The sequence below is a fragment of the Rhipicephalus microplus genome, chromosome X (assembly GCF_043290135.1).
Source record: "Rhipicephalus microplus isolate Deutch F79 chromosome X, USDA_Rmic, whole genome shotgun sequence".
Classification (NCBI taxonomy): domain Eukaryota; kingdom Metazoa; phylum Arthropoda; class Arachnida; order Ixodida; family Ixodidae; genus Rhipicephalus; species Rhipicephalus microplus.
The window spans coordinates 330244766-330258378 of record NC_134710.1 but is presented as its reverse complement, the minus strand read 5'-3'; the positions used below and the strand labels follow the sequence as shown (position 1 = coordinate 330258378).

General features: G+C 44.4%; 2 protein-coding genes across 3 annotated transcripts in view; both read right to left on the bottom strand.

Annotated features, from left to right (window-relative positions):
- LOC119161245 (annexin-B12) overlaps positions 1-10575 on the bottom strand; it is a 45763-nt gene extending 35188 nt beyond the window's left edge. The window contains exons 1-2 of one of the 2 annotated variants that reach the window (XM_037413617.2): positions 10419-10575; positions 8651-9412 (exon numbers count right to left, since the gene is read on the bottom strand). In XM_037413617.2, coding sequence (XP_037269514.2) covers positions 8651-9391 — 741 coding nt within the window. In that variant the 5' untranslated portion in view covers positions 9392-9412; positions 10419-10575. Of the gene's footprint in view, positions 1-8650; positions 9413-10041; positions 10327-10418 lie in introns of those variants that run through there. The other variant, XM_037413618.2, reaches the window with a different exon arrangement.
- Positions 10576-10900: 325 nt separating this feature from the next.
- On the bottom strand, positions 10901-11886 carry LOC119161246 (biogenesis of lysosome-related organelles complex 1 subunit 2). Its single transcript, XM_037413619.2, has 4 exons — positions 11691-11886; positions 11381-11500; positions 11187-11291; positions 10901-11116 (listed from the first exon to the last, which is right to left on the bottom strand). Exons 1-4 carry the CDS (start codon positions 11788-11790, stop codon positions 11085-11087), a joined length of 357 nt encoding a protein of 118 aa, XP_037269516.2. The 5' UTR covers positions 11791-11886; the 3' UTR covers positions 10901-11084.
- Between the last annotated feature and the right edge of the window lie 1727 nt (positions 11887-13613).

Here is a 13613-nt window from a genome sequence, read left to right as displayed (position 1 = left end):
TGACGTTATGGCCACGTGACATGAGTCACGTACCACGACAACGCAGAGCTTTTATTTTGCTTTCACCACAACGCGAAGCATATGCACGTGCGCAGCAGAGGCCGGTCCATAGTTATGGAGGATAGACACATCGGGTAGCGAGCTTTACCAATGGCGGCCTAATGGAAAGCCACGCCAACACGCACGTTAAATATGCCGTCGTCCCAATGCGGCTACTGGGTGACGAAGCAAGTCGCAAGAAACAAACGGATCGCTGGTCATTGTCGCACAGTCAGTCGACCATAAAACGTCGCCATAGCGACGACACATGTTCGCTTTCTAGCGCGATTCGAAGGGCCCGAACTCAGATCGAAAGGCAGCCGGCGATTGTCCCGATCGCAGTCGGGGACGTCGGGCGGAGCGCGCTAAGTGGCCTAAAAACTAACTCACCAGAGAATCCGACTTATTCAACACGGAGTGACTCACCAAAAGTCGCTGTCGATGCGAATGTAGTCAGAGAAAGCGGTTCCCGCTGTGGTCTAACTGGAGCAGTCAACGCAAAAAACCTGGCCACACCTACTGCCGCATCCACGCTAGCGATGGACGGCGATCCGAGCGAGCTGCTAGAACGAGACTAGCCAGCCAACGCCGCGCGCGAGCGAGGTTAGGTCAAGATGGCGCTGCGCGCGCAAGCGATAAACAGTTGAACAAAGGGAGCGGCAACAACCTGACGACCCTCGTCACTAAGTGGATAAATTGCACATGCGGCCTAATTAGGTGAACGAGATCCGACATTGTTCTCGACCAGGCAGAATACTGAGAAAGCTTGCAATCAATGCTATCACCTGCCCACGTAGAAGTGCCCCATCTGTGGAAATCGAGCAACGCCCCTCCAGTTGTGCGCCGATTACATTGCAGTCAACACTGCAGTAATGACGAAACTTCTCCGTACAGCCAGAAGTTCACGCGAAACTGTTTATCGCACACTGATGGGAGAGACAATGCAGAATTGTTCATGAGTAGTCGCCAACGCGACTGCTCCACATTCCTCGCGACTGACCAAAAACACAAACAGCGCGCGATTTCTTGCGTTCATGCGGGTCATGCAGATGTGTTCACATCTTCGTTTGCACGAAGGTCCGCAAAATTTTAAAGCCGGAACCAAAATGGCGACCCAAGTCTTTCTCTACCCAGACATTCGCGAAGATCCTCCTCTCAAAATTGGGAAACAACGGAGTGCGTGCCATGAGCACACAGCTTCCTGGAAAGCAGCGCGCGATGTGTGAAAAAAAAAAAAAAAACAAAGAAGAAACTCCTCTTAAAACGTCGGCGAGGAAGGTGACGAAACGACCTCGAGTATGGGATGGGTGGGCACCACGTACCAAGGCTCTCACGGAGACAACTTGGCGAGCGTACCACAGCGCGACTCTCCCCCGCCATAAAAATGCACGCTGGATTTGCTCCGTCGCCACTGCCGCTTCGCAGGAAGACCCATTCTTCCGCCCCTCCCCCCCCCCCCTTTTTTTTCGCCTATTACGCGAGCTGCCTGGCGTGCTCTGGCGCCTGCCAGGAGATCGAATGGGGCCGTCCGAAAACTTGGCCCGTTCCCAAGGCAGAAGTAACTCGCCCTCGGGGGCGCTAAAAATACGTGCATCAGACTACGCGAGCGTAAAGAAATAAAAGCGTGCGCACGCGAGGCGGAGTTTTTAGGACTGCCTGGTCATCACTACGCGGCTGCGGGACGCGGGCAAGAACGTTACACGCGTTACACAACACGCCCCCTTCCCCACAAACTCCAGTCCGTTCTCATTACCTCTTTCATTCCTGCACTCGCTACAGCTGCAGCACTGGCCGGCCGCGCTTTATCTTTTCCCTCCCTCCTTTTTTTTTTTTTTTTTGCATTGCGGTATAGACTCGCCGTATTTGCATACACAACGCAAACAACTACTGGAGGTCCCATAAGTTAGTAAAAAGCCCAGCGTTGGACTAGGTCATGCAGCTTTGCCAAACCTTCCCGGCGAACCTAAGACGGGACAATAAGTGGGCCTCAGAGTGCCCAGTGGCCATTGCTCCGGATCCTTGAGCCTGCTGCACCGGGAAGCTCGAGTATTATTTTTTCCAAAAGAAATTCCCTTACCCCTTATTGCATGCCTTATCTTATTCCAAACGTGCTCAAGACACCGGGTTGTAAATACAGTGAAATACATACCAGCTGCGCCCTTACCTCAATGCCTAGCGATTATGATGAAATGGGAGCCTAATGAGGGAATGAGACAGCGTCGTTGAACAGCGCGAGTTTCGAGGTCAAGGTGGCAAATGTACAGCAGCAACGGAAACAGATTGCCACAGCCCTGCCGCGGTGGCCTGATGGCTAAAGCACTCGGCTGCTGACCCGCAGGTCACGGGTTCGCATCCCGGCTGCGGCGGCTGCATTTCCGATGGAGGGGGAAATTCTGTAGGCCCGTGTGCTCAGATTTGGGTGCACGTTAAGAACCCCAGGTGGTCCAAATTTCCAGAGCCGTCTACTACGGCGTCTCTCATAATCATATGGTGGTTTTGGGACGTTAAACCCCACATATCAATCAACAGATTGCCACAAGTGATTGGTTGCCTGAGCGGCAAGTTTGCGACACGTGGCTCTGTTTTTCTTGAGCACACGGATATATGCCAAAGCCATTCCATTTTACAAAGCAGCTAGGGGTGGCCGGCGGAAAGCACTCCAACAAGCAGCTTTTTCTGGACAACTACGACAAATATACGGCGACTCGCAACTCCAGCGTAAAAGGGAGAAGAAAAAAAAAGAAACATATGAGCATAGGCACATCTGCTGACAAGCAACGAACAAGCGTTTGTTTAAGATATGGGCTTACAGAAGGGCCGAGATCAAGCTGGGCTGCTTTCCGCCAGTCTGCCGGCCACCCTTGTTTAGGAGACCGGAATGTGCTAGGCTATCAGCACAATGGTCACTCGCGCTAATTTTTTTCCGTTCAGACTGTACCAATGCTAGCTGGTGGATAAAAGCATATGATGCTGTGTGTTAGCCTCGTCAACATAAACCAACATGGCAATTGTTATAGAACTTGTAGGTTATTAGATGAACTAATTATAGTATAGTGGACAATGGCAGCTAATGCAATGTCTGGCTTTCACTGCGCTTCCACACATATGACAGATACTGTATGGACACGTTATAGAGGGCCCGTATGATGTGAAATTCAGCTTGCACTGAATGTGTATACTACCTCTGTGCCACCTAAATAGTACAATCACACCACTCTAGGAGCCGGACAAAACGCAAATTGCACAATGAATTGCATTGGGCACACAGCCTTACTAACAATGCCATAGTTGAAGAATTAAGGTCGAAAAAATCGTTCCTTGCATCAGAAAAGTTTGGCACTTTTAGAAATTTCTGGTAATCCATTCTGGTTATAGTAACAAATACTTTGATACATTTCAGAAAGTTTCCAAAAGCTTGCAAAGTGAATATGACATCACTGGCCCCTATCCTCGATTTGGTCATAGCAATGCGTGTCCACTAGAGCGAATAATTGAAAAGTTAAATAGCACAACTTCATTTATTAACTGGTCGTGAGAAAAGGCATGCCTTCCAAGCAACCACCTGCTGTTCAAGTCATCCACCCGAAGAAACGTAATGCAGCTTTATGCTTTTTGTTAATCTGATTGATATGCTATGATTATAGGCGCAAAGGCCAGATATATGGTCAAGGATCGTGATGCACGCGTAGATCCTGACGGTGGTCCGCTTCGACGCTTATGCCATGGCGGAAGACAGATACTATACGACCTTACGTCACGCAGCCAGCCTTGGCAAGCGGAGTTCTCTGTGAAACTGGCATAGTGTTCGGCCGCACTTTGACGTAGCGATCACGTTTTGGTTTGATGCGCTCACATGATGAGGATATGCCATCGATAGCAATCAACCCAACGGGGCGATTGCGCTTCCAATGCCCGTAAGATTTATTTGGTAACAGAAACCGTGGATACCTAAATTCTACAATTACAAATTCAATTTTATTTTTTTTCGTTAAATGAAGCCTCACAATGACCTCTCCCCTCCTTAGCAAAGGGCAAACACCCACAGAGAGACAATTGCCTAAGAAAAAAAGGACGCTGACCTAGCCACGCGATCATAACGAGCGTTGTCGATATAAGCACATAGTAGAATGCAGGGGAAGTAGGCCGCTAGCCAAGGCAAGAGAGGAGCCACGTTTTTTTTTTTTTTTCTTATTTTCGGACAACGTAGGGGGTGGAGTGGGAGGTTTGTTCTCTCAATGATATATGTTTGTATGCGTGTATACATGTGCCCATATATACGCATACAAAATCTGAAGCATTAGGGAGGCGGTGGGGTGCGAGTTAAACTCTCAAACCACCTCCCTCGCCACTCACTCCACTGGAGGAGTTTCTGCTGGCAGTGGCTCTTGCCGCCTGATCGATGCAACTTCTCATAAATCCTCTAACATTGATTTGGTTCGAAAAGCACTTCCAGTAAAGCGCTTCCCGATTGGCAGCTTACAACTCCCTGTTCGTAACCAAACTTTGTAATGGGTCCTGGTGACGGGCCCTTTAACAAATTCTGCCCAACTTTATTAAACTGAGGCTCTACTATACGTAGCAAACACCAGCTACCGTGTCAATACACTGAAATACATGACGGCAGAGCATATATTGATGCAGTGAGCTATAGATGTCCCATAACATGCAGCAGGTGTTTCATGTGGAATGTCCTGTCCTACTCAACATTGTGTTTTGTGCAGTGCACAAACGGCATTTTTTAAAGGTGCCATAAAAAGGGTAAATGCTGAAACATGACCAATTTTTTAAAATTTTGGTGCCAAGAAAAAGATGACAGTGATATTGGGAACAAGTTAAATCAATTAGGGTAGGTGCCAACAATTACATTGAAATCCACCAAGTAATCACACACAAGCTGGGATACTGAGACAGAAGGACCACTTAGTGCTTCGGTAAACAAGCTTTTAAATTGCATTTCCTTCTATTATTTCACGTATTCACAGCGACCTATGACTTTCCTGTACAACAACATTGCAGGTTCAGACATGAATTAATAGAAGCAGAAGAAATTTGCAAGCCACATTGCGAACAACCCCATCACACCATCACAGGTTGAGCATGATTGCCTAGCTAATAAAGAGCCCTACAACACTTGTTCAGCATGGTAAATAAACGTTGTCGATGTGTAGTCAACGCACCTAAGAACACGCGAGCCAAACATTGTAGTGCAGCACGCAGCCTGGAATTCACAATCAATTCCCTAAGTCGGCTGAAAATAATACCCTTTTCTTTCTACAAACGATGCCATGTACTCAAATGACCACGCCATATACCCGAATTCATGGCCATTGGCTAATTTGAGCATGATGAGCTGCCGAGTTGAGGCAGCCGGGGGAGATCGCTACATGCCCACGCACTCGCTCACAATTACACTCAAAGCAAGCCGTGCGTTTGAAAAAAGAAATTAAAAGTGCTCAAGGTCATGATGCATGCGTGATGTAACTTCTTTCCCCTCCCATCCTTCAACGCTAAGCTTTCCTGCTCCTCCAGGCAAGAGGAGAGAGAAAGCAATTGCAGCGTATGGCAAATCTCTGTGCTAGTTTACCTGACATATTCTAAAAATTTTTGTGGCGGCCGATTTGTGAGGCGATGAACTGCTTCACTGAAGCCACTCAATGGTTATTTGGCAAAGTGTGGCACAGCCCCTTTGCGGTAATCATAGGCGCTAAAAAAGCTTCAAGTGGTTTCACCCATCTCCAATATCCCTAGCTTTATTTTTAAGATATAATTGTTCATATTCTACTCTTTTCAAAATCAAAAGTCCGCTGGAAGTCAGCACTCTGTCTTCTCTGTAACTTTGCTCCAAAAAGTCTATATGTGCACAGCGCTTCTGTTCACCTGTCCACCAGCACTTCTGTCCACCAGTGGCAGCCATTTTTAATTTTTTACGTTTACTTACGTTCATCTCTGAATCAAGCACATCACTGTTGTAATAACAGGAGAGTGTAAGAAGATGGAATTTCAAGGTATATGGAAGCTTGAAGTGGTGAACAGCTGTCAAACAAGGAATACTGCTCCAGTCAACACTTTGAAAAAGGCACTTGTGTCAAGACAAGTCCAGCTGCTGAAGTGTTCACTCATATTCATAGTTCATTGTATTGTCGTTACAATAAGAAGCGAGATGATTGACTCACTTTACTGTCATAAGAAAAAACGTTTCTGTGGTGCCCTGCCATGATCACTGCCCATAACTTACAGCAGCAACCTGACTGCGGCACTACCAGCACACAACTGGAAGCTTGTATACATTACCAGATATTCATGAATATTAGCAATGGTCAAATAAAACTCCAGCTTACATTGAAAGTAAAATCACTAAGATGTTTCTTTAGTATGTTCAGATATTCTGCCTGTCAAACTGCCCCTACAAGGTTACATAAACCCTTTCAAAGTTGTAGTTGTATTTTCTGAAGCATGACAATTACCTACATACTGATGTTGACTTCATTCAAGTGACGATTGAGCTTGCATTTTATGCCTAGCATTGCATGAGCTTGCATTTTGTGCCTAGCATTGAATGAGCTTGCATTTTGTGCCTAGAAGCTTGCATTCTAAGTAAGAACACCCTCAAGACGCAGCCTTATGATAAAACAGATATCCCTTACTCTGCAGAAAAAAATGGCTGAAGTGATTCCGGCAGCAGGATACCAAGAAAACCGAAAGGTCATTCTCTCAAAGGTTGAAGCTTCTAGAACAAACAGAACACAAAGTAGTGTTGTGCTCAATAGCTTCCTTTCCCTCCCTGAAACCCTAAAAAAATAGTAACCCCCTCTGCCAATTAATATTCCGCATCTACTAAACAGTACTAATGAAAACTAAAATGTGTTCATTCTTCTAACAACAAGCTCTTAAATTTCCACTTTTTTTTTTTTTCTGCTGAACAGTGGCTCACATAGCCTGGCAGCAAGTTTCTGGGGTAAAATATGATTAAACTGAGCACAGCTTTTCTGCTACAGAGCAAAGCAGCACAAATTACTTGAAGTGAGAAGCTTTTTTTTTCTAAATGGGCCAAATACAGGATTAAAACTAGTTCAAATAAGGCTGCTTAGACCCATACATACTCTCAACTTTCATCATACAGAAATAATAAATTACTGATCCTTATTAATAATTTATTATTACTGATTTAGAGGAAAGTTGAGAGCATGCGCCAACAGAGCCTTATTTGAGTTAGTTTCGGTTCTGTATTTGGCTCATTTTTAAAAACAAAAAGCTCCTCAAATATGTGACCTAAAATAACTTGCCACAACACAAAACAGCACAGCCGTTTCAATACATCAAGCATTCAGCAGATTACCAAATGAGTAGTGAAGCATTCCAATGGGAATAATGTTAGCAGTAACCGAGACCTTTCAAATTCAGTACAGTTTTATCATGGCTGTGGTAGAATAGAATACTACTCAAACTGTACTCAGATGCACTTACTCAGGGTACAGCTTTTTTTTTTTTTTTTTTTTTAGTTGCCCAGCAACACTTAAAAGGAGGTAGTAACTGCTGTCGCATAGAAGTACAGACTTCGTAAATGAAGCTGAAGCAACCTTTCCAATCATAGCGAATACACTCCAACCTCATTATAACTGATATTTCAGTTACAAGAGAGCAGTTATATTGAGGTTTTAGTGTGCGTGTCTATGTATCTATATATATATATATATATATATATATATATATATATATATATATATATATATATATATATATATATATAAGGAAAGTTCCTTATATATATATATATATATATATATATATATATATATATATATATATATAAAGTGTATACTTAAAGGCTCGTTTTTCCGTCTTTTACACAATATCATTGAGATGTAACAGACAATAATGCCAATGAAAGTATAGGGGAAGATATTAGACCGAATTGTAATGTAAATATGAAGAAAAAGAAGTCAGTGAAAAGATAACTTGCCGCGGGCAGGAACCAAACCTGCGACCTTCGAATAATGCGTTCAATGCTATATATATATATACACACTTCTTTTCCGTCCTGCACGTGTGTGTGTTTGTGTGAGTAGATATACACATATAGATAGATATATATATAGAAGGAAGCAACAACGAAACTTTCATGAACGCATTTACTGACTGGTTCATTAGCTCAAAACGTTCAGTAAAGACTCTTTCATAAAAGTTTCGGCATCCCTTCCTTGCATAGAATACATCGGGTCTAGTGTGTGTGTGTGCACGCGCGCTATTTTTTAATTTAGCCACACTTTTTCATCAAAGTGTTTGCTCGGAAGCTGCCATAGCAATTTGTATTTTGCAATTACCCGCGAGAAAGAACACCTGCTACATATTTTAAAAGTCAGGAATGTATGTACCAGCGAACTACAGTGCAACCAACCATTTTTGTATTGCTCGATTTTCTTACGATCAAATGTTACAGCCCAGTAAACACCAAGCAAAATTGGTATATAAAATCAGACCAAGCATAAAAGCAAAATATAGTACCAATAATATTTCTTAATGATGAAATATAGTCACAGCTGAGACATATCCCACTGTGTGGATATGTCTACATATCGCACACTTACATGTTGACAAAAGTCTTATCACTTACATCTCGTAAACGCTGTCCTGTATAGGATGCTGAGTGAGTAACATGGGCAGCGCTGGAGTAAACAGATCCTGCTCCATAGGCTGACTGCGCATAAGGTGTACCATAACCACCAGGTGTCGTGCCTGCGCTAGGGTAGCCTGCAGATGGGTATGTGCTGGGGGCTGACTGTGTAGCAGGATAGCTAGCAGCAGACACAGGTGCAGGATAGCTACTCTGGCTTGTTGGGTAGCCAGGGTATGCTTGAGCTGAACTTTGATGGCCAGTGGCTGTGGGCATAGTGTAGCCAGGCTGGCTAGGGTGACCAGGCTGACTTGGATAACTGGGCTGGCTTGGATAACCAGGTTGACTCGGATAGCCGGGTTGGCTCGGATAGCCGGGTTGGCTCGGATAGGCAGGTTGGCTAGGATAGCCGGGTTGGCTCGGATGGCCGGGTTGGCTCGGATAGGCAGGTTGGCTAGGATAGCCGGGTTGGCTCGGATGGCCGGGTTGGCTCGGATAACCGGGTTGGCTCGGATAACCAGGCTGAGAAGCAAAACCTGGCTGGGCCGATGGATAGCCCGCAGAAGATGATTGTGAATATGTCTGGTTTGGCACTTGGGGTGGGTAGCCGGGAGTCTGTTGGGCAACTGGTGGTGCTCCATAGACAGCACCCATCGGGTAACTTGGTCTATCTTGAGGTGGGTAGCCCGGATAACCCTGCTGTGGTGGATAAGGATTCCCACTTCCGCCTGGGTAACTCATTGTATCTTGTTACAAGCGGCACTGCAAAGAGGCAGCAACAAACCGTGAAAATGACAAGAGAAACCTGGGCTAGTTGGTGATAGTGTTTTGACCAGCTTACAGTGCTGAAAGGTCGAGAACATAAATATGACATAGGTTGCTCATAAAAATGACGTTCATGCAATATTTAATCAAAATATTGTGGTTTCACTGATTTGGAGTTCGTGTGTGGTAGCACCTCAATGCTTCCAAGGCATTCCAAATAGAGTCAACGACTGAACTATTGGTCCTCAAAAAACGTCCACACCAAGGATGTAAAGAATGTACTAGAAGCACAAGGACTGGGAATATCAGTGGTTTAGATAATTACATAGGATATATTACAAAGGCCTATCACTGCGATGCTTCAATGCATAACCATCGGGTTGCGCGAAAGCTGGCCTGTGCATTTCAACACACTTTCTGCGAAAGCTTTATTTTATCATTATTTTCCCGTGCAATCTTTGTTTCCCTCCCGCTGGTGTCGCGAAGCTTTTTCCTCTACGGGCGGCAGCCTGTAGAGGAGACGCAACAGGTAGAGAAGTTTGTAAATCTGGCTCCTCCGCATCGCTCAATTCTCAGAAATTAGGCATGCAACTGGGTCACTGAACAAGCGAGCAGAAGCTACATACCTAATGTGTGCCCAGCGGGAAACCTGAGCCACGCTTACGTCACGAGGAAACGAGGTGACGCGCGCAGCCGGCAGCCGGGTTGGGCGTATGCGCACGGTTTGTTTACGGACCCGGATAGTAGAGTGTGCGTCACTATATATACGCATGAAGTAAGCACTCAATAAAACTTTGAAACGTAAGCCTGAGAGGTACGCAGAGCCAATAATACAACCCCGATGGACCTAGAACACAGCTTCCTCTCAAGCACCAAAACAGGCCGAAAGTCACGACCGGCAAATGTTGGCAGTTGTTTGCCGACAGTCGAGAGTATATAGCACAGCCTTGCTTCGAATTCAAAAAGTTCTGCAGCACCCTGGCGATGCCCGATGACGACTCACCTGACTTTGCAATGCTCCTAGAAAGTACACAACCAGGTATTACACACTACAATTAATTGATCACCACAGAAGTGATCCCTTCAATCTTGGCACCGCCGTTATCTATGGCAGTCACAGAACACCTCCGAGAATAACGTCAGCGGTCCAGCTGCAGTCTCGGAGTCCGTCCATCTATGGCAGCAAGTTGCTGCCGCCGAGGCACAACGGCAGCACCTCACATCAAGGACAAGAAAAGTGATGCGATGTCACTTGTACTGCACTGCTTGCGCACAGCTATAGGCACAGCGATGCAAGTACATGTTTCCAACTGTACAGCGTGCCATACGAATGTTCGACAGGCCTACAGGGACCAGAAATAAGGGGTATTTCTTGAGCACATTGACAGTGCTATTTTTTGTGAATTCCCAAATTTGCAAGCTTTCCTGCTATAACTCAACCACTATAAAAAAGTAATAATAAATAAAATAGAAATCACAGCATGATTATTACAATGTATTCGCGGCGAATATTGAACGGCCGCACCATTTATTACCATTAAAAAGAAAAGCCACTACAACGCAGCTAGTTTCATTACACAACCCTGCACTTCGCCTGCGCGGCAGGATCAATGAACAGCTTCCAAAATGAAGCCGTATGTTCGCGTGTTGCAGCTTTTGTCCACCACATTCACCGTTTTTCGAGGACTTTGAAATTCGCCTCTGAAAGAAAAACAAGAACAAAGGATGTGAAGTAGCCAGAATCGTGAACATTTACCCGCCGGTGCCTCACCGAGTCGCTTGGAGTAGGCGTCCAACTTGTATGCTGCTTGTTCTAATTTAGTCACGCTGTCCTCCACTTGGTCAATTTGGTCCAAATACGGTTTTAGACACCGATCTATACGAACGGGAAAACATATGCACGCTACATTAACGATTTTCGCGCGGCTACAGTGGTGAGAGATATGTACACTTCATATGACTCACATTTTTCGTTAAGGTCCTCAAGAGCTTTCGAGACATTGCCAGCGATTTGTTTCATATCACTGTACTTTGTTATGGTCAGCTTGTTCATTTCTTCTGTCAACCTGTAATCGTCCAGTGTAGCTGCAAAACGCGCGCAAGCAATTCCGTACTTTAAGCAGGTTTTTACGCACGCCAAAGTGCGCATATTTCCACATTCTGTATGACATCGCACATATACTAAACACAATCTGGGGCGTTGGAAAATACATCGCATTTTGTCACCCATCGGCAACATAAACCATTCTGAATCAGCTGATTCAGAAAAACTCACATGAAAGTTCGGCTTGAATGTACTCTCCTGTCTTTTCAAACATCGCCGCCGCTAGTTCATTTAAAATGCGCGATTCGGTGGCTGTATCTACTGATTCCATAATCAATCAGTAGCAAATGAAATTAAATTAAATATTCAGAGAAACGCCGAGCAAAACAAGCGCAGTCGCGCAGCTCAATTGTCAACGCTAGTACAGTGTTGCCTAATGCTGCGTCAAAGCATACGCTAAACTTGAGTTGTAAGTACTTTGAACAACCTCAACTACATGACCCTGCTTACTGCAGAGCTTAAATTTGGTGTGAGTTTTATATAAATTTATGCGTATTTTATTAACTGTGACACTCACAAGAGCAGTTACAGTAAAATAATTTGGCGCTAAATTTGATTTGTAAATGCGCTATATATATATATATATATATATATATGATATCTAACACAGTAATGCCAAGGAATGTACAGGGGAAGTTATTAGAACCAATTGAATGTAAATAAGAAGAAAGAAAAGTGGATGAAAAAATAACCAGCCACGCTTTTCTTTCTTCTTATTTACATTAAATTGGTTCTAATAACTTCCCCTGTACATTCCTTGGCATTACTGTCTGTTAGATCTCATTAATATTGTGTTAAAACACGGAAAAACGAGCCCTTAGGTATACACTTCTTTCCCTTTATATATATATATATATATATATATATATATAGGGGAAAGAAGTGTATACCTAAGGGCTCGTTTTTCCGTGTTTTGACACAATATTAATGAGATCTAACACAGTAATGCCAAGGAATGTACAGGGGAAGTTATTACAACCAATGGAATGTAAATAAGAAGAAAGAAAAGTGGGTGAAAAGATAACCAATATATATCGAAGGTATCGTCACCATTACCAAACGATAGTAAATACATATACCCGTGCCTAATTATGTGTGATGAGCTTCTCTGGCCACCCACCTTCTCATAGAGATAGATCTTTTTCCCTAGATTCCCCCCCCCCCTTTTTTTTATGCCCCAACTCGGTAATGGTGACCCGACGGCAGGATTTCGCCAGAGGAAGACTGAATATTTCTCTCAAAACGTGTCCTGCCTGGGATTAATATTCGTATGTCGCAGCAGGCAAAAAGTGGTTTATATGCAGCAACATATCGAAGCAACGATACCATCACTTGCAAGAATCTAAGACTGCGAGGAGTAACGTAATGTATGCAAAACTGAGATATGGACTCTGAACCCTTGGAGCACGTGTGTGAACCTTAGAGAAAGGGAAACTGAACTTTCAACATTGGCATATATTATAGTATACCGGGCTTACCGTGAGAGCGGCATTGAACTGTGCGTGCACATATACGTACATTACCCTTACCGCTTACCGTGCGCGCGCGCTATTTCTCAGTCTGAACGTTAGCGTGTTAGCGATGGTGTACGTAGCATAGGTAAACATAGCAGCGCTTTCGGACGCCCGCTTCGAATGCACTGTAGCTTCGAAGCAATTTTGCGTAGTTGAAATATTCACTTCCTCCGTGGAGTCCCATTTCGAATGCCACTAGGACATCGTAAACAAATCGGCAACGTAAATATTTTGGCCTTTGGTGCATGGCTCATATTTTTACTTTTTTTATTACGAAGAGCTACCTAATATTTCTTTGCACGGTGACACAAGCAGACAATATCGTTGTTTTCGATTACTATTCAACTTATCAACCCTTTGATAGGTTGATAAGTTAACTTATCAACCCAGCTGAGGCCCGTAAACCAGTATATAGGTGCTGTGCGTAAACCACGAGGTCGTGACGTAAACGCTATCCCGCTACGGTAATGCTAGTTCCTTAACCCCACTGTTGCGCTAACGGTAAACTATAACCGTCTATTTTGTGCACGGGCACTATATTAGCGTCAGCGGTGCTCCAAAAACAACTGAATGCCGGACA

Bases quoted from the DNA above. Each gene is read 5' to 3' on its own strand.
- LOC119161246 (XM_037413619.2), bottom strand. From the start codon at position 11,790: ATGGAATCAGTAGATACAGCCACCGAATCGCGCATTTTAAATGAACTA. The intron at 11,501-11,690 runs GTGAGTTTTTCT...CGCGTTTTGCAG, and splicing joins CATTCAAGCCGAACTTTCAT to CTACACTGGACGATTACAGG. The intron at 11,117-11,186 runs GTGAGGCACCGG...TTTTTCTTTCAG, and splicing joins CGCCTACTCCAAGCGACTCG to AGGCGAATTTCAAAGTCCTC.